The sequence below is a fragment of the Drosophila ficusphila genome, unplaced genomic scaffold (assembly GCF_018152265.1).
Source record: "Drosophila ficusphila isolate 14025-0441.05 unplaced genomic scaffold, ASM1815226v1 contig_414, whole genome shotgun sequence".
NCBI classification, from domain to species: Eukaryota; Metazoa; Arthropoda; class Insecta; order Diptera; family Drosophilidae; genus Drosophila; species Drosophila ficusphila.
In genome coordinates this window covers 15,008,276-15,028,117 of record NW_025064328.1, presented here as the reverse complement: position 1 = coordinate 15,028,117, position 19,842 = coordinate 15,008,276, and the positions used below count along the sequence as shown (strand labels likewise).

General features: G+C 49.8%; 3 protein-coding genes across 11 annotated transcripts; 1 reads left to right on the top strand and 2 right to left on the bottom strand.

The window, feature by feature from the left end:
- Positions 1 to 38: 38 nt before the first annotated feature.
- LOC108090675 (orexin receptor type 2) lies at positions 39 to 2,906 on the bottom strand. The gene is made up of 3 exons (XM_017189461.1): positions 2,447 to 2,906; positions 1,844 to 2,191; positions 39 to 1,693 (listed from the first exon to the last, which is right to left on the bottom strand). The coding sequence occupies exons 1-3, from the start codon at positions 2,798 to 2,800 to the stop codon at positions 836 to 838; spliced, it is 1,560 nt and encodes a 519-aa protein (XP_017044950.1). The 5' UTR covers positions 2,801 to 2,906; the 3' UTR covers positions 39 to 835.
- A 189-nt stretch (positions 2,907 to 3,095) lies between these two features.
- LOC108090948 lies at positions 3,096 to 15,228 on the bottom strand. 9 transcript variants are annotated; one of them, XM_017189886.1, is made up of 8 exons: positions 13,918 to 15,228; positions 13,454 to 13,863; positions 5,740 to 5,825; positions 5,410 to 5,659; positions 4,402 to 5,080; positions 4,210 to 4,343; positions 4,008 to 4,148; positions 3,096 to 3,944 (listed from the first exon to the last, which is right to left on the bottom strand). In XM_017189886.1, exons 2-8 carry the CDS (start codon positions 13,744 to 13,746, stop codon positions 3,779 to 3,781), a joined length of 1,749 nt encoding a protein of 582 aa, XP_017045375.1. In that variant the 5' UTR covers positions 13,747 to 13,863; positions 13,918 to 15,228; the 3' UTR covers positions 3,096 to 3,778. The 9 variants fall into 9 exon arrangements, with proteins under 9 accessions (XP_017045375.1, XP_017045372.1, XP_017045373.1 ...); XM_017189883.1 differs by having other exon boundaries at positions 13,454 to 14,118; positions 14,563 to 15,228; XM_017189884.1 differs by having other exon boundaries at positions 13,454 to 14,118; positions 14,959 to 15,228.
- Positions 6,914 to 9,636, top strand: LOC108090947. Its single transcript, XM_017189882.1, has 2 exons — positions 6,914 to 8,054; positions 8,285 to 9,636. Exons 1-2 carry the CDS (start codon positions 7,149 to 7,151, stop codon positions 9,533 to 9,535), a joined length of 2,157 nt encoding a protein of 718 aa, XP_017045371.1. The 5' UTR covers positions 6,914 to 7,148; the 3' UTR covers positions 9,536 to 9,636.
- Positions 15,229 to 19,842: the final 4,614 nt, after the last annotated feature.

Here is a 19,842-nt window from a genome sequence, read left to right as displayed (position 1 = left end):
TTCACATTTAATTGGGTTCAGCATTATCTCGCGTGAACATTTGCCAACCATTGTTCTAAAACGGAAGTATCTACTATAGAATCAGATCTACACATCACGATGCATTGTTTCGGCCACGATCGGTTGACTTTATAATGAGTGTCTTAGTCAGACGACTTCTTAGTAAAAATTAGACTATGGTATTAGCATAATTTTGTATGTATTTCCTAATCAACTTAACTGAGTGTGCACAACTTTTTAACTCATTTGATAATGGCTAAAACTAGTCAAATTAGGCAAAGTGTTTAAATGGTAGTAGTTTTCATAAGCTGCTTATGACTCATTAAAAAATAGATTCTTATGATTTTCTATTTGATAAGTTTAGTACCCACCACCTGGTTCCTTTATTAAATGAATTTTCCTTAGCAAACGTAAATACAACTTTGAATTTATAAGTACCATGAGGAGTTTGCCGACATGTTTAAAATACGATTTAGTTTCTTGCTCAGCCAAGTTCTCCATAAAAGCCAGCTTTAATTATAGCCACTTCAAAGTGACTCTAATTCGGCTTCAGTTTTAGTTGCTATAACGACTTGGACCTTCCAAATCTCGATTATGGTAAGTGTTAATGGTTAGTTGGCTGGCAACACCCAAGCGCTATGTTCCTCAGTTATACACGTTAATGAGGTACATAATATGTGTGATTATTTGTGTGTCTGTGCACGATATCCCACCGTGACAATCCGCTTTTTGCGGCCGAACGGTGGGGGCTGGATCCGATCCATCAATCAAGTTCTGCTAACCGTTGGCCCCCGTATCCGACAAGTGCACCCGGGTGATTTATGGCCGGCGGCTATCAGGCGGAGGACTCGATTGACGCACTCGACGAGTCATCGCACTGCTTGTAAATGGTGAACACCTCCCTCTCGAAGCTGAGGAACCGGCGCAGGCTGCTCGGATCCTGCTGGACTCCGCCGGAGATCCGATGGTCCGGTGGCTCGTCATCGCGAACCACGGTGGTGGCGGCCATTTGCCTGGCACACCGCCACTTAAAAGTGGGAGGCCTTAGGCCGCAGCAGCACCGGCTCCTGTCCATGTGATCCTCGGGCATGGCATCCTGCGTCTTGTCAGGGCCACAGCCGAGGAACCCGAGGGTCTTCTGCTTCACCAGGGACACCGTCCTGATGGTTTGGGTGAGAAAGGTGTAGAAGATGGGGTTCAGCGCACAACTGAACAGGTTCAGAATGCCGAAGCTGAAGTAGAGCAGCCAGTCGATGGGCTCCGAGTAGGAGCCGAAGAGCCGCATGATCAGGAAGACCCAGGCAGGCAGGCGGAGGCAGATGAAGACGGCCATCATCAGGAGCACCACCACCACCATCCGGCGGTGCCTCGCCTCCCGGGCCAAGCCAGCAGCGGTGGTTTTCTGGCCGGGATTCGCGGGGGGATTCTTGGGCGGCAGCTCGGCCTTCTCCAGCGCAAAGGGCAGGGCCACGCCCACGGCGCTGACCAGGGTGGAGGGCATCAGGAGGTCGCCTCCCGGCATCGACTTGAAGTGGCCCTCCTTGGGCTCCTGCTGCCGCACCTGCTGCTCCTGGTGGTAGTGCCTCCTCAGCCAAAGCTGGCGCGCAATCGTGGCGTTCAGCCAGACGAAGGAGACGATGCAGGGCAGGAAGATCAGGGTGAACAGTATGACGTAGTAGAGTCCGACGTCGTGCTGAAACGGAATATTAATAGAACTGCATTAATTGTTTTTCACTCGCCCGATAAGATAATCCGGACATTGATTCGACAACTGTCACGTTCCCCCTCCCGAATCCCCTTAATCGCTGTCGGGAACGAGGCGATAATCTAGTCATTCACTCACGTCCCCGGCGAGGCACATGTGAACCAGTTCCAGCTCGGTGACCACCAGCTCCTCGGGCGCTACTGTTGCCGCCTCCTCACTCTCCTCGGGCGAGTCCTCCACCTCGAGGAGGTAGATCGCCTCGTAGTCGTAGATCCCCAGCAGCGGACCCGAGGCCCCGATCGAGCAGGCCCAAATGAGCAGCATGCACAGGCTGCTGAAGCGGACGTCGGGGTTCCAGAACCCCAGCACGGGTCGCATGATGGCCAGGTAGCGGTCCAGGGCGATGGCCACCAGGGTCAAGCTGCCGGACAGCACCGAAGTGGTGGTGATGAAGGGCACAAACTTGCACATGAAGCCGCCAATGGTCTGGAATGTAATATATAATATCATTTATCATTTCGAATCATATTTAAACCAGTCTGGCAAACCATTCATTTATTTAAAATACTTTTAAAGTATATTCACAAGGATTAATATAATTAAATTCACATCCTTTATAGGAACAAAGTAAAGAACCCCTTCAATAACAACATGTTCTGTTAAGAGGATGTTTTGAAAGACGTACTCAATCGTAGTTAGTAAAGGTACTACCTTTTTCCACACTTCTGGAATCGAACTCACCCAGAGCTGCAGGTACTCCGCCTGGAACTGCGCCATGTAGGAGACGGTGCAGAAGACGCTGGAGACGAGGTCGCTGCAGGCCAGCGAGATGAGACAGGCCCTGAAGAAGGGCCGCAGCTTCCTGCGGGTGTTCACGTACAAAGTGCCCAGGTTGCCGGCGAAGGCCAAGAAGAACAGGATGCCCACGATGGCGGAGAAGGCGTTCCGCTTGAACCGGTTCAGCTGGCTGAGATCGCCGACGAAGACGCCCGGGAAGGGGTGGACCGCCGGACTCGGGGTAGCCTCTCCGTGCTCCGCGAAGGCCCATCGCATATACAGTTCCAACTGGTCGAGGGTGTAGTGGAGCAGGGCCATCTCCAGCCCGAAAAGCCCGAAAGTATGCCGCGAAAGGTCCGGGGCCGAAAGCTTCCGCGAACAGACTGGCGACAGATTTATGGCCACGACTACCGATGGCTTTAATGTTTCATTATCGGGTGCCGCTTATCGCCCAGATTGCTATCCCCTGTCATTATTATGCGCGCCTCGTTGCACACGCCATCATCATCATCATCATGATGACAATAATGACGACGATGACGATGATGATGGTATTAGCGGTAATTGCTCATCCATTCACTCGTTCATGCCACAGAATAAAACACCTTGCGAATTCGGTTTTCTTTAGCAGTGGTTTCACATTTATTTGCGACACTCTCCTCCCTCGCAGCACATTGTTTATTGTTTATTGTCCTCCTTTCGGTTGCATAAGTTCGCCTCAAAAAATACAACGCTTTCAACGCTCGTATGTTCGTAATGGATACACCATATACATATATCTAATGTAGAGCTAATGTAAGCTTAATGTACAAAAGAACTACTCAAAACTCGTCGCCTTGTTACGGTTAAAACTTAACAGCAAGCCTACGAAAACTAACTTTAAACTAGGAGAGCTAAGGCTAAGTCTAAAACGAGCGGAGTGGGGAACCAATGAAACAGTTTATACAATCATTAACGGCTAGCTAGCTAAATTACAGAACTAAGCACTCGAGAATACTTGGAATCAAATGGCAAACACAATCAGAACCCGAATCAGAATCAGAATCAGAACCAGAAGTCACACGCACACACTCACTCGCTCACACAACACTTGCCACGAACATCTGTATATGTATCTGTATATATAATATAGAGTATATGGAGCTAGGTGTATAGTCTTTTAACCAGCGTAGTTTTGGGATAGAGTAGTATCGTATCGGATAAGGTAGCTTTACAACGACGGATAGTTCAGTGTTTTGTATTCGAAAATGCAGCGAAGCTTTGCTTGGGGCTTTCCACCCTCGGTCCTCGTGGCGCTCAGTAGAAGGACTCGTGGGATCCGTCCAGGCACTGGCTGCTCATGTGGAGCGTTAGTGCCTGGTAGGGGAGCGGCTTGCCCATGCTCAGGTTGGCCGTCACGTAGACCAGGTAGCTGGAGCCCGGTATCAGGTTTAGGATGGTCTCCGTTTCGATGTTGTCGGGGCTGTCGAGAATGATTATTCTTTTTTAGATGATCTATCCTTATTATTTTTTAGGGTAGACATACCTCTGCTGCCTTTCCCTACAGGTCATCCACTCGAAGTTCCTGTACTGCATCACCCTCTTGGGCACAAAGTCCATGCAGTAGTTGGTGGAGTCCACCACGCTGCGGTTTCTCTGCGGCAGATTGAACACTATGATGCAGTAGCTGCAAGTAAGGGATATCATATATAGTATACTATATCAAAGTAATAACTCTGAGCTTCTACCTCAGCTCTCGCTCATCTGGAGAGCCATTCCAGGCGATGGTGGCCCTGTTGCACCGCGTTCGCACATTGAAAACACTGGTGTTCTGCGGCAGTTCCGGCAGATCCCTGAACAGAGCCTCGCTGCTCAGAGCCACCTGAAAATGGTATGTATTTAAGATTGATTGATGTATTTATTTAATGAATTTGACTTACCATAACCTTCTGGGCGCGCAACGCCTCGTCCTCGTTGCTGGGCTCGAACCGCATCAGATAGCGCTCGCCCGGGAGAACGCCCTTCTGCCGGATGTACGTGGGACTCCAGAAGGCCTCGGTCTTGCCCACCTCGTTGCGCTGCCGGAGGAGCTTCACCCGGATCTCGCTGCCCGAGCAGGGGATGAGCAGATGCCTCATGAAGGGCTCCTCCGCCCGGAGTATCGTCTGCGGCACCTTGAAGCTGTACACCTGCTTGCCGTGCTGCCCCCCGATCTTGAGCTGCATCAGGGCCTGCTGCTTCAGGGCCAGCGGCTGGCTGCGGTTAAAGTTCACCTGGTGGCTGGCCAGCCGGAGGGTGAGGTTCTGCCGGGTCTGGTGCACCCCGAAGAGGTCCAACTGGTAGCTGTTCCTCGGCAGAAGGCGACGCAGCGTCTGTTGCCGCCGCTTCCCCGTGCAGACGATGTGCAGATTCTGCCGGGGATTCAGCCTCCGTTCCCGCTGAGGGGGTGAGCCCCACACCGAGTCCAGAGGATTGCCACTGGAGCAGCTGGGAGTCGAGGCTCGCTGGCCCACAAAGGCCGAGACCGCCTGACAGAAGTTGGCGTAGTTTATCCTGGGGCTGTCCACCGAAAGTCGCTGGATCACCAGGCAGTAGTGCATTACGTGGTAGTCAAACTTGCTGAAATACAGGATAAATGAGGTATATCTATGATAAACTACAATTAATTATTATTCCCTGTTCCTCAGTAAACAAAGTCATTAAATAATATATCAACATATTTTCACATCTATTAGCTATTAAATATAACGTATGGAATTGAATTGGGATATCAAATGCTATTCAATGCATTAAAAGCTGTTTTGTTTAAAGATGCGATTCAAAATTCAACACCTGCTTATATACAAAGTAACTTTAAACCTAGATTAATTTACTAATTCATACATTCTCTTTCTGTTTTGCCCCACTGATCAGCACTCCCCCAACTCACAAGCAACCGTCCAACTCACCTCCTGTCCCACTTGACGATCATCTCGCGCTTCCTCACGCGGTTCTGGCTGCGGAGGGCGACGCGGTGCGTGGCGTTGATGGGGGGCCAGGCGTGCTGGGGGTGCTCGGCCAGGGCGTCCACCTGGAGGGCTCCGGAGTGGAGAGCCCTCACGAAGAGGTCGTACTGGCCGCGGAGGGCGCAGGGCAGCACCAGGCTGCCCACCGCCACACCTGGTCCAGGTGCCACGGCCGCCGGCCGGAGGAGGATTCCTGTGCGGAGGAGAGGAGGAGAGGAGGAGGGGAGCGGGGGGTTAGTGGAGGTGCAAGGGAAGACAAGGGGGCGGGCCTACCTGTCTGATTGTAGTACATCTGGCGGCCCACGGGCTCCGAGAAGCGAATCGTCAGCGGCGTCGAGTCGTTCAGGTTCAGCACAAATCTGCAAAACGAGATGAGAGATGAAGGCGGCTTTCGAGGGGCGGAGTAAGTGAGCTGTTAACGCCCTTTGTCAAAAATGATGACACTAAATTATCACACGCAATTTGTTTTGCCGCCTGTCTGGGCCGAACTGAACCAAATGAGTCAGCGGCTTTTGGCCATACTCTGGCCCAAAGGGTCAGTCGGCTGGACAAGAGGTTACTCAGGAGGAAAACTTACGGATTTCGAGGTACAATTTGTAAAAGTAAAAAGAAAGTACCAGGAAACCGATAAAAGATAAGTAAATTCAATCTGATAAATAATGCTTAATTTTGTCTTTATATAAATTTATATGATTTGTAGGTGCAATAGATAAATTGGCATATTTTCTGAAAGAGTATTCCCCCTCCGACATTCGTTATCCTTGGGCCAACTTTGTTTATCCATCTCGCTGATGCCTCTGCAACATTGTTGCAGCCAAAGATTGAGTTGAGTCCCCTGGGCCCCGCCCAGCTTTTCTTTTTGCGACTCGCCGAGTCTTGTATTGTAATTAAATGCGAAATTTACGAGCAATTCTTCTAATGACAATCTGCTAAGACAAATGAGCTCGCCGATACACCCACAAGGACTCTGGCGCACGAGAGCCCCGCAAGGATGCAATTTGCGGCCGTGGACGGGAGAGCGGGGAGCATTGCAGCAAATGACTCATTGACTTGGCTTATGGCCGGCCATCTCGAGTTTTATTTTTATGACCGGCTACTTCCGGCCAACGGCAAGGGCCATCGTCATCCCCCGCAAAACAGAAGGATGGACAGAAGTTAGTGCGCCATTCCAATAACATATAGTCATATAGTCGTATTTTTGGCCGCCCTGCCAAAAGGTTCGGATTGATGGAGTGTTTTAATGCATTTCGACCATTGTTGGCGGCGGCGCCGATGCGACTGAGCAAATATTTGCTTTAATTTAAGCCTTGCATGTTGCAACGGCGATTGTTTGCCGTTGGCCATCCTTGTTGTCGGCACGATGACAGCAGTCAATTATACAAGGCAAACATCGGCCAAAGGCGAAAGTTGAATGCGCTCCCGGGCACTCGGAAATGATTTAATGCGTTTTCGCCGGGCTGCAGTGAGTGTTTAATGGGTTCGCAAGGGCTGCTATTATGCCACTAATGCGTTTCATAATGCCTTATTGAAGGGGTTTCCCAGACAATATACATTGGTTTCCAAGCTCTGGTTAACCAATATGCCGTACCATTTGCGGTAAGGATACTCATCACATAATATCCCTGACGAAATTCACACCCGCAGCAGTTAATTCGCAATTGTGCAACGCGACAGACAGAACAATGTGGCGGAATCATCTTAGTGTCATCCTCCTGCGGCTGATTCTGCACCTCGTGGAGGGAATTGTGAATCCGGCGAACGAGACGGCCAACACGGTGATCTTCATGCTGCCCGCCAAGGACATCGGACCCGAGGTCTGGCAAGCCGGCGTGGACTGCCTCGACAGCTTCGCGCAGATCTTCTTCTACCGCAAGCCGGTGGAGAGGTTCACCAGGGCCTACAACCTGATGCTGGCCAACTCGTTCAACCTGACCAGCCCGGCGGACCAGATCCAGGAGGGCTTCAGCAAGCTGATCAACGAGGCGGCCACCAATCCCGGCGAGCCCCTCCGCCAGGAGCTCTTCCAGATGCGCGTGGTCACCGATCACAGAAGGCACTCGAAGGGCAGCTACATGGGCGAGCTGATCTACGCGGACAACTACGTGTTCGTGGTGGACTCCGTGGAGCGGCTGCTCGGCATGATGGCCCGGTATGTCAGCAAGATGCGCTCCTGGAACCCTGGCGCCCGCTTCCTGGTGCTCTTCCACAACCCCCAGCTGCGGAATCGTCCTTGGCGCGTCGCCTCCCAGATCTTCAACGAGCTGATGAACAGCTTCTACGTGCACCGCGTGGCCCTGCTGTACGCCAACTCCTCCACGGACTACAACATCCTGGTGAACGACTACTACAGCAACGTGGACTGCCGGATCCTGAACGTGCAGAGCCTGGGCCAATGCCACGATGGCCAGCTGTACCCCAGTCCCACTGCCGTCCACGCCTCCATGCTGGACTACGTGGCGGGCTTCAGTCCGCGCAACTGCACCTTCCTCGTCTGCGCCTCCGTCTCGGCTCCCTTCGTGGAGGCCGACTGCATCCTGGGCCTCGAGATGCGGATCCTCGGATTCATGAAGAACCGCCTGAACTTCTATGTGAGCAAGCTACTAACTTTATTCGAATATTAGCATTACCAACAGCTAAGCTATCTAATCATAACTGGTCAAAACATAAATATGCGCTTTCAATTTCTTTAGTTAAAAGAAAATATTTTTTCATACTATAAAATATTCTTTTTTTTCTTTCTTGACAAGTAATACGTTCGCAGTTTACTTTAATGAATTTTTTTGATTAAGAAGTAACGAGCATCCCAATCCCTTGATAGGTTAACCAATCCTGCACGACGGAGTCGCGAGGCGAGATGGACTCCGCGGGCAGCTGGAACGGGCTGCTGGGCAAGGTCACGGACAACGAGTGCGACTTCGTGATGGGCGGCTTCTACCCGGACAACGAGGTGGCCGACTTCTTCTGGGGATCGGACACCTACCTGCAGGACGCGCACACCTGGTACGTCAAGGTGGCCGAGCGGAGGCCCGCCTGGCAGGCGATGGTGGGGATCTTCGCGACCTACACCTGGATCGGCTTCCTCCTGATCCTGGTGCTCAGCTGGCTGAGCTGGTTCGCGCTGGTGCAGCTCCTGCCGGAGCCCAGGTACTACCAGCAGCTCAGTCTGACGGCGATAAACGCGCTGGCCGTCTCGATCTGCGTGGCCGTTCAGGAGCGACCGGTGTGCGAGGCCACGAGGGTGTTCTTCATGGGCCTCACGCTCTACGGGCTGAACGTGGTGGCCACCTACACCTCCAAGATGATAGCCACCTTCCAGGACCCGGGCTACCTCCACCAGCTGGACGAGCTGACGGAGGTGGTGGCGGCGGGCATTCCCTACGGCGGCCACGAGGAGAGCCGCGACTGGTTCGAGAACGAGGACGACATGTGGATCTTCAACGGGTACAACGTCTCGCCGGAGTTCACTCCGCAGACGAAGAACCTGGAGGCGGTGCGGTGGGGCAAGCGGTGCATCCTGAGCAACCGGATGTACACGATGCAGAGTCGCCTGGCCGACGACATCTACGCCTTCCCCCAGAACGTATTCAGCAGCCCCCTGCAGATGATCATGAAGGCGGGCTTCCCCTTCCTCTTCGAGATCAACAGCATCATCCGCCTGATGCGCGACGTGGGCATCTTCCAGAAGATCGACGCGGACTTCAGGTACAACAACACCTACCTCAACCGGATCAACAAGATGCGGCCGCAGTTCGCGGACACCGCCATCGTCCTCACCACGGAGCACCTGAAGGGACCCTTCGGCATCCTGGTGGTGGGCATCTGCTGCGCCGCCCTCACGTTCCTCGGCGAGCTAATGACCCGGCACTGGCGGTGCCAGCTGGTCACCAACAAGGGCAAGCCCGCCAGGAGGATGGGGAGGAGGCGGAGGAGGGGGAAGCCAAGGACCAAGAAGGAGAGGAAGAACACGAAGGATGGCCAGTGGCTGCGCCAAGTTCAAGTGGCTCCAGTCGTACGATTTACGCCAGTCAAACGACGCAAAGTTTTGCAGGGACAAACAAGTCAAAAGTAAACTAACCCAACTAACTCGCAAGCTGGCTGCGATAAAATTGACTCAATCCACATAAATTTGCAATTGAGAGACACTGACTGTGACTCCGGCTGGCAGTTCCCCATCCCCCTTACCCCATCCTCTTTCCCCATCTCCTAACCGACGTCTGGGTCTGGTCTCCTGTCTGGTCCCCAGTCTGCACTACATGGTCTATGGTCTGTGCCGTGCCGTTCCGTTCCGAGCCGTGCCGCTCGGGTCGCCTCTGTTGCTTTTCGCGCGAAATACTTAAAATCAGAGACAAAATTCTATTTTTGCGAACAACAACGGCGGGGAGTCTGGGCCCCCGGCCCCCGGCCACTGGGACCCCCTCGCCCCCCCTCCCGCAAATTGACAATCAGCTTCGGTTTTCCCAGCTGCACTGCTGCCGGAAAACTGCGAGCGAAAAACAGAGATAAAGAGGGAGTTAAGCAGATATTCCCATAAGTGGCGCATTCGCTGATTGCGACGGAGGTTACTTTACTGCAGCGCAGCCAAACAAATATCGCGCCAATATCGGATGGCCCAAGTTTCGATTCGAAAATATCCCAAATGAGATTGGAAACAGCGCCGGAGAGCTGGGAAAACTTTCTCGGAATTATGTGAGTTACGGGATATAAATTCGGTAATTTCCCTCGGATTTTCATTTGATAGGTGGTGGACTTGTGGAGGAAGCAGAACTGTTTTTTAGATTTCCAGCTTAATAATAATAATTTTGTAGAACGGACTTCTTAAGGCTATTAAATAAATCAAAACACCAATATATCTTTTTGTTTCACTGCCTGGATGGTATTAATAAATATAAGACTGGAGGAAACCCATTTATACTCATTCTGAAAACAAGATAAATGGCCGGTTTATTTGGATTTTCAAATTTAATAACTCATGTTTAATACGTTTTGAGGAAAGTATATTTGCTGTAGGAATTCAAATTCCATATTAGATATTCCATAAATCAGGTCTCGCTTTTTTAAAATTCCCCAAATTCCCCTGCAACTTGTTGAGACAATTTATCATCGGTTTCATTAATGGATCTTATGCCTGACATTGAGTGCCGGGAATTACTCATCCGCTGTCGGGGAAGTCGAGTGTATATATAATCACCCACCACCCACTTCCCGACCCGGTTCGCATTTCAGTTGTGATCCTGTGTCGGCCAAGAACACAACAATTATTTGATATCTCTATTATGCCCGATTGTGCGACTCTGAGTGATTCACGCCGCGCACAATGCCAAACAAAGACACACTCAATTACTCACACCGAAATGGGCACAGTGAGCACTTAGTGTCTGTAATTTGAAAATGGCTTTCCCTTCACCCCGAACTTTCTCCGCTCCTCCGTCTATTTTTTGGGAAATTTTAGACTATTGAACCGCTGATGTGCTGATGCGAAGTCGTCTGACCAAGAGCGACGCCCCTCTGTCTGTTCTGTTCAGTTCGCTTCGGTTCTGTTCTGTTCGGTTTGGCTTGGCTTTGGTTTTGGTTTCGGTGTTTTGTAGTTGCGGCTCCTCCGATTGCTCCACCGATGGCAGTTCCTATTCTGATTCCCATTCCGATTCCCATTCCTTGGCCCCAGCCTCAGACGGACTCGGTCTCGCCGCGTATTTTCGTACTCTGTCAAGTGCTAAAAATACTGGGCCCACCGCACTCGTAGGAGATCTTTTCTGGCGGCGCAAAATAATGACGACGCTGCCGCGTTTGACGATGATGGGGCACTGGTCATTGTGCGAAATTCGCTGCGCGGCAAGGTCTGCGTGGCTTCAGCCAGAACCCGAGAGGCAAAAGGCCCAAAACGAAGCAGAACACACAACGAATTATGCCTCGCATTTTATGGCAATTTGTTGTTGCCGCTTTTTACTGTTGTTGTGGCTCCTTTGATGCGCTTACAAATAAATAGTTTCACGCCATAAAGGCCGCGGATCGGGGCGTTCGAGGGGCGTGGGCGGGAACTACCGAGTTCGAGTGTCGGCCGGGCAATAAAAGTTGTTTACACCGCCCGAGCCTGCGGCGCACATAAAAATGCAACGCCAACAACAATCAAACAACAGCATCAACATATTAACAACATTTTGCCTCCATTCCCTGTACTAAATGGGGGAAGTCAGTATGCGACGAAGTAAAAACTACTTTTGCTCCCTATAAATTCACTTTTCAAAAACAAATTAAACACCAAGTTGGAAAGTTCTAGAGAGAACACATTACTTTTCGCGAAATTTGATTTGATTTTAAATCGCTCATAAGAGGTATCCCCTAGTCGTGTGATTTACTTTCACACAATCACCTTTCCGCCAGTTTTGGGGTTTGTTTTGGTTTCAGGCCACTGACTGGATGACTGGTCGACTGGCTGCCACAACTATCCGCCGAATGCCACAGGTGGCCGCAAGTGGCATCCGCGTCCAGAATGATCGAGTTGCGAATGCGAATCGGGAATTGTGAATTGCGAATTGGGAAATGGGAACGGGAGCGCATATTGCGCCGTCGAATTAAGTCGTAAAATTAATATTTATGATTTGTTTGTGCAAAGTATTAACGCTCCCCTTGATTGGCGGGCTGGAAGGATACGCACTGGGCCACTGGCAATTGCAAATTGGCAGCAGGCAACTGGCAACTGGCAAGTGGCCACTGGCCACTGGAATGGGGCTTGCTGATTCTAGCAAAACGCTTAATGGCTGCACGCGCCATAAACGCGAATTTCGCCGTAGATTCTTTAGCAACTCGCTCCTTTTCACACGCTCAGCAAACTGGGCAACTCGAGCCGAACGTCACGTACTCTGTTTCTGGATCTCGGAGCTCGCATCTCGGATCTCCGCGCTCCACAATCCCGCGAGCTGGTCACTCGAGCTGCAGCCGGGCAATCGGAGCACTCTCGTTGGGTCGCGCGACACCGAGATGCCCACTAAACACTAAATTGCCATCCAGTGGGGAGGAAAAACGAGGAAAGCACTGAAAAAGCGAACCGAAGAAGGAGTTGACGACAAACCACGACATTAATTTGAATGTTTGCTGGCATTCTGTGGCAAGTGATCGAGTGTTATACGAGTCAGGGGCTTCCAGTTTCCCCGCTTCGCCAAAAAAGCCCGCGATGGTTCGCACGTTCACTGGAGAAGATGAAAACGGAAAACTGAAAACCGAAATCCCGGAGCCCGGAGCTCGGAGCCTAAGCGAAAACGTGACGGGCCTCTTTTGACCCAGGCCCAAGCTGCCTACCAACGGAAACCAATGGAAATCGTAAAAAAAGAACGTTACTCATACGCCACGTGCAACGCAGCGGGAACAGTGGTTTAGGGGAAAAGCCGGAATCGAGTTTGTTAAAGGAAAGCTTTAAAAAAGGTTTGTGAAACTCGATACAGAGCTGTCACGGAAATCCCTCCTGGCGGAAAACAAAATGTATTTTCGGGTATAGAAACTAAATGGTTGTAACGTATACTTTAATTAAGGTATTTTTAACTTTCGTTGTTATCAAGAATGATTGTTCTCGGTTTCCCCAGGAATTCCCATATTAAAGTTTTACATTTCCCACCGCTTAGGAGGTTTTTGGGTGTAGAATCTCGGTTTGAATCCAGTGTGCAGTGTGTGGTGGCAGCTGTGGTGGCAACAAAAGCTCGCACACTAGACAAATAAGAAGAAGAGCGGCTAAAACACACACACACACACACACTGGAGGACGACTGTAAAAAATCTGGCTGTGGATGGTTTTTTGTTTGGCCAGCCACACGTCGTGGTTATAAATTATTTTTTGCTCCTGTTGGCTTCTTATTCTCCTCGCAAGAGGCGCCCCTAAGTTTGGCTTTGGCCATCTTTGACATTTGTTCGGCCGTAATTTGATTTGTGAGGCAGGCGGCGTCGCCATCGCACTTAGCCGAATTGCTGTCCGTCACCCGGGAACCGTACGAATACCCACCGCTTTCGCTTCCGCTCCGCCAAGGCGATGTGCACGGACACATCCACGTAGAGGTCTTCCAGGTCGTCGATGTCCTTCAGCATCTGGCGGTACCGCTGCAGCGAAGGACACTTCCGCGGCGGTCCTGGGGTCGCCTTCGCCCGTGGCACCTCGGCCTCGCGGACCAGGGGATTCTGCAGCAGCTCCGTGGAGTCCAGGATGACGCGGTTGCTCGCCAGCGGCAGGTGGGAGATCTCCGCGAGGAGCGGCGGGCTGAGCAGGAGCAGCAGCAGCAGCTCCACTCCCGGCAACATGGTTTCCTTCACTCGATTTTCACTGTTCACCGACAATGTCTTTTGTTCTTATTTTTGGCTCGTCTAGGTAAGTCAACCTTCGAGTTGAGTGCGTGTTCAGTGTGCAGCTTAATTGGTCTGCAAGGGGTTGGTTTTCCAATAAGATAATTGCTTTTATTGGGCGGGAAATACCTTTTTAATTACTAGATAGTTCCACTTGTCAGTAAATTAAATTTGATTCTTGTTTGGGGTTCATAAATTGATGTTGAGAAGAAAATTTATTGACCGCCAACGTATGTCGTGTCCGTAGACATAAATGCTGAGATTCGCATAACAGTCTCCGTTAAATAAGCTCCGCTTAGAGCAGTCAATTGACCTTGTCGGAGTTCTTAGCTACTTTGAAAAGAACAGAGAATAAGTTTACAAACTTTCGGTTTTTGACAGTGAAGCCAATGCAATACTTGGTAAGCCCCTCGACTAATGCTATCTGAACCGAACTTTTAAAGTTGCAATTTATTTCGTTAGTCGCTCCATTCTACTGCTTAGAGCTCCTTGTTAGTCTTGGAATTATTACACTTCTTATCTCTTCTACTTTAATAGTTTTTGTTTAGAAAGTTTGTTTTGCTCAAAAGCTTGCCTAATAAATTCGCTTTATTACGAAATATGACGTTTCTGTCTGTACAACGTTTAATTCCCTGGCTCCCCCGAAAAAATGCTTTTCGCTTCTAATCCGTAAATCCGAAAATCCCGAGACACGAAGCCCGCCGTTCTCCTCGAGCCCAGCCCTCGGCTCCTCTCCGGATTTTCTGTCCTCCGCACAATTAAGGCCTGTCAAACCTTTGACACACGTCGCCTGCCTTCTCTGTTCCTCCCCGAGAGTCCGCCCACTGTCCTTTGCTGCGGCAACAACTTCTTCAGCCTGCCGCAATATTGCCAAAAAACGAAGATGTATTTTTTAGGGGAGCAGCGCTGTGCGTCGGTGCCTCTGTTTCAGCTTCTGCTTGCGGCTCTTCGGCTCGATTCTTTGGCTGTTTGGGGCGAGCAATTAATTGGGGGCTGCAGTGAATCGATTCTCGGAACTGTTAGATTTGCTAATTGCGGCTGCCCGCTGACCTTTCCCTCGGGCCCCCGTTTAATTAAAGTTCTGTGAATTTGCGTGTGCCGCAACAATTGGCCCGTGGGCGTGGGGCAGAAGAGAGAGACGGGGCAAAGGAGGCGGGGCAGAAGCACCACCTGTGGCTGAACACGAGCAATTAGCCGATGGCCCACGCACGAGCACTCTTACTTTTCCGCCGCGAAAGCACTTTTCATAAATTCGTATTTTGATTTGTGGCCGCACGCATAGTTGGGATTCTTTTAGCGGGCTTTTCGCCGGGTTCTCTGCGGCGCCGGCACACCCCGTCCGTATTTTCCACTCGGAGCACACGCGACTCGTTTCCCGGGTGCGGAAGTTCAGGTTCTGGCCGTTCTGCCGTTTCCGTCGACGCTCGTCGTCCGTTTGACTTGACGTGCAAACGCAAAATGCCCGAGAGTCGTGCGCAAAGAAAGCCAAAAAGCCCGAGTGTCGAGAGCAAGAGGCGACTGCGCCGCCAGCGCCGGCGTCGACGCCGACCGAGGCAGAGGCGTGGCAGAGGCAGCGACGCTGGCAGATGCCAAGGAACGAAGAAGGCCCCAACGAAATCCCGAAGACGGCCCGAAGTCCCAGTCTCCCCCACTCACACACACACACACACACACACACACACAGAAGGCCCGAAAAAAGCGAACAGAACTTTGAAGTCGAATGGGAAGACTTTCAGATACCCAGTATCTTTGGACTTTTTATAAAGCAGTTTGCATACTGACAGCCATTTCTTAAAGGTCATCCTTTAAACAAATAATATGGTTGGAAGGTGATTTAATATAGTAAGAATATAAATGATTACTAAAGATAATTTATGCATAATAATCATAAGTAACTAACATTAATTGTAGCATACTTACATGGGTTAATATTACAATAAATGAGTGTAGAAATGGTATAACGGTATATAACTTTTCTCAAAAAGCATTCTAATAGGATTTCCTCTCCCTGTTACATACTGATCCCCTTATACAACATACCCCACTTACCCTGTGACTAGCGGATACAAAAATAAGAAAAACAATACACACACTTTTGCTCTCCCTTAATTAATGCCTTTGCTTTGGGCCTGTCCCATTGATGGCTTGTGTTGTTTTTTTTTTGTCGCGCCAACATTTTGATTTTTGAATTTCGCTTTCAATGAAAACCAGAACAGAGCGAAACACAAGAAGAACAAGAGGCCGCAATCGGAATCAGTGGAATAACATGATGTGCGTTGATTCTTTATGTGCCGCACGTGACTTTCGGCGGAAACATTGAGCGCCACTCGGCCGCATCTTTGTAGCACAGCAAATCCAGAAGGGGATCCCCGTGAGCCAGCCGCATGCAAAGTGCCCCTCGTGAAATCTGAGCTGCCCGAAACACGGAAGATAAACATTAGATCCGAGTGGCGGAGGCAGCGGAGTGGATGCAACATGCGATGGGGCGCTGCTCTGGAATCGCTTTGACACTCGAGTGTTGGTCCATTCGAGTGCCAGTGCAGCTGGGCTTGGCTGTGATACTCGTATATTACACGTAGTCCCAAAGTGATTTAATCTGATTTGGCGCAGCGGGCGCAGCTGTATCAGTTAACAGGGCACAATTGCAGCAAATTAAGTAAGCTAAATTAACTCACTAATTGCCACAAATACATGCAACAATTCGCACATCATTTTATAGTAGGTATTGCCTATCTTACTCAATACAAGAGTTAAGCAATAATGATAAAAAAAAAACAATGCTTACCATGGAGTTTTTATCAATACTAATACAAAGAATAGTATTGGGAAAATTGTATTGTCCGACTTCAAAATGTGGAATCGGCATTGTCTTCAAGAAAGAAACATTTGAGTTTAAAATAAATGTAAAGCCAAATTGTTACTATAATTTCTACAACCCCTCACCTTTTTCATATTCCTGCATCTGTTTTAGATTCATCTCGTTTTAGAAAACTTTTCTCACAGTTCCTGTTTTGTAATTTTAGAGGTAGCGGAACCGAAACCTCATAAATGCCAGCTGAAATTGTTATGAAATTCTCGCTGGCATTAATATGCATTTTGCTGATATAAACAAATTGCTTTTTGCTGTGCTCCCGCCCTTTTCCCCGCCCATTCACCTGTGTGAGTTTGAGCACAGGGGTTTTCCCGGAATTCTGGCGGCATAAAGCGAGCGCAAAACAAAAAAAAAACAAAGTAAAACAACATTTTCGCCCTGTGACAGGAAGGAAATGAGTTGCGTCTGGCCGTAGCGTAGCAACAAATTAACAGCAAATTAGTTAGAAAAGCAGCCAGCAGTTTTAGTGACTTAATCAGCGGCAGTTTGCGGCAGGAGGGGATTCGGGGCAGGGGCACGGAGCCAGTGGCAGAAGCAGGAGCAGGAGCCTCGAGAGTTGACAAGGTCCAACCTTGGAGGCGCCCCTGCCGCGCACTTCTCAAGGGTCCGCATCCCCGTCCTCCATCTCGGGAGCCCCATCCCGAGCCCCAATCTCATGCATAATGCAGGCCACTGCCCGCCTGTCAGTGCGACTGTGTCCGGAGAAGTCCATTCCCCCAACCCAACTCAGTGGCAGCCAACCCATCTCCATCCCCATCCCCATCTCCATTCCCGTTCCCTGACGCTGATGGTGGCCCAGAGTCGGCGTTGCATTTTCAACAAATTAATTATTGGCGAAGAGGTGGAACAAGTCACTTAGCTGCCGAGCAGAAGGTGCCCCTGTTCCACGGCCGTTGAGCGATTATTTGGAAGGACCTTACCAATACCTGGTCTGAAATGAGATCTTCTCTTTAGTTAAAATTTAGAAAATGAAAGCCTGTATTGCTAAAGTGTTTTCCAATTAAAATATTTTACTTTCACGTTCAGCACTTAGTAAATATTATTTCAATTATTCATTTTAATTAAAATATACTTTCATAAGGGCAATCCTTCAAACGGTTTGTTTGCCCACCTTTAATTTTTCAAATATTTTCGGTCGCCCACACTTTTCGACAAATTTTTGATTGATTTTCCTTAAATTGCTGACAAGCCAGTAAATGTCGCGTGAGTGAAATTGAGTGCGTTTCGCTGTTGACACAATACTTCAGCTGCTCCATTTGTGTAACGATAGAGTCAACACGCTGCTCCCGACAATCGATCAGCGATTTGGGGAGCTGTTGGCCGGGAACTAAAGTACCGAGCCACCGATGGACTGGCGTTTTGGCATTCAGCACCGCCGACCGAACTTATTGGTACAACATTTTTGCCTCACACTCGCACTTCATCAACGCAAAATGATTGGCATGCCAACGTCAGCCGACGGAGGCAGAAGCTATAGCCCAACCAGGAGCTATATAGCCCAAACCGAAAGTGGTGGCAGCGGGGAGTGGGGAGCGAGGAGCGGGGAACCCTGGAACGGCAACAATAAATGCGGCAACGTTGGCGGCGAAAGCCTCGACATGTGTAAAGGAATCGTTTAAAATAAATGACAGGCGAGCCCCTGTTTCCCGGTCCCCGAACCCCAGTTCCCAGTCCTTAGTCCTCAGCCCTCAGTCCCCAATCCCCTGTCCCCCTGTCCCCCATCCCCATCCCCATCCCCGACATGTCGAAAACCCTACTCCCGCAAAGAGTCCCCTGGCTGCATAATTACCCCCAGAGCGGAGCACACGGCAGATCACAATAATCAATACGGCCAGGCCAAGAGGACGGAGGCGGGTGGCGGGGGAGTGGCACAGGGGCAGAGGGGGCAGGAGGGTCCGGACCTGGCCGAGTTTTTGTTGTTCCTCCTCCTCGAGGATCTGTGGCGTGTGTGGTCCGGCTTTTCGTTTTTTTACATGTTTTCGGTGGCTTTGGCTTCGTTTGAACTTGGGCGCTTCTCGCTGCCTGGGAGCTAGATTATTTGTTTACACGCATCCGCAAATCGAGCCACTAGGGATGGACACCAGAATGCTAATGCCAGAGCCCAAATAGAGTTTAACTGAAATGGAACTGTGCAAAAAACTACCAGTTCTCAGGTGTATTTGCCTCATATTCTGTAAATACATTTTGCCTCATTTCTGTAAGTATGCTTGAGGGATAGTTTGTGCGGAATGTAGAGTCGGTTAAATGGACAGGATTTATAAAGCAAACAATTATTCAATATAGTTAGTGTACAGCTGCTCTGTTTTCTTCCGTATGTATTCTAAATAAATTCCGCATCCCAGTCCATCCCTCGTTCAGTGAATTATCATGCCAACTCCGGCGGGCAGAAAAAAAAAGGAGCCGCTCAAGTTTTTAGCACCTTACAACACCTTTGAATGGAAAAGTTTGCCGCGGGCCGAGGAAGGCTCAAAACACCTGGATCTTCGGCTTGGACAAATTGCCGCCACGCCCCCCGCCCCCCGATTCTGATTGACAGCGAAGGCGGCGAAGGCGTGGCCGGGCGAAATCAAAAACTTGCAAAACTTTCGGCTTATCCCTTATGCCCAAGTGACAGCCCAGTGAAAATTGTCAACTTGGCACGCATTTTATTAAATGAAAGAATTTTCTTTAGCTACAGTTGGTTGGGGAAGCAGTGGGGAGAGGCGGAGGCTGCTGTTTCTGCTGTCAAACTTACGCAAAACAAATCGGAAAAGGCCAACGCACACTCGCCTTGCAAAAAAGGAGAGACGAGAGCGTTCCTCCCTTTTCTGCCAGCGACAAAGTGGAAATTTTTTAATTGCATTTTTGCCAACTGTCGCAGCGGATTATTGGCAAGCAATTCATTCCAGTGGAAATTGCAGCGTAAAATCTTTTAGCATCGCCAACACAAAAGTTGCATTAGGCTCCGTTCCTCTTTCTTCCTGAAAATTGAAAAGGCGGGGTAAATTTAACGTAGAGTGGTGCATTTGCCTTGGGCGAACCATTGTACGTCTTCCAACATTTTCCTCTCGTTTTGTTCTCCAGGAAAGGCAAAAGGATATTGCTACTTATGCTAATGATGGATCGAAATGAAGGCAGGCTAGAACAAAAGCCAAGGACAAGAAAGTGCCTTTTCAATTGCTTGCTTTTGAATAATTTCTGCT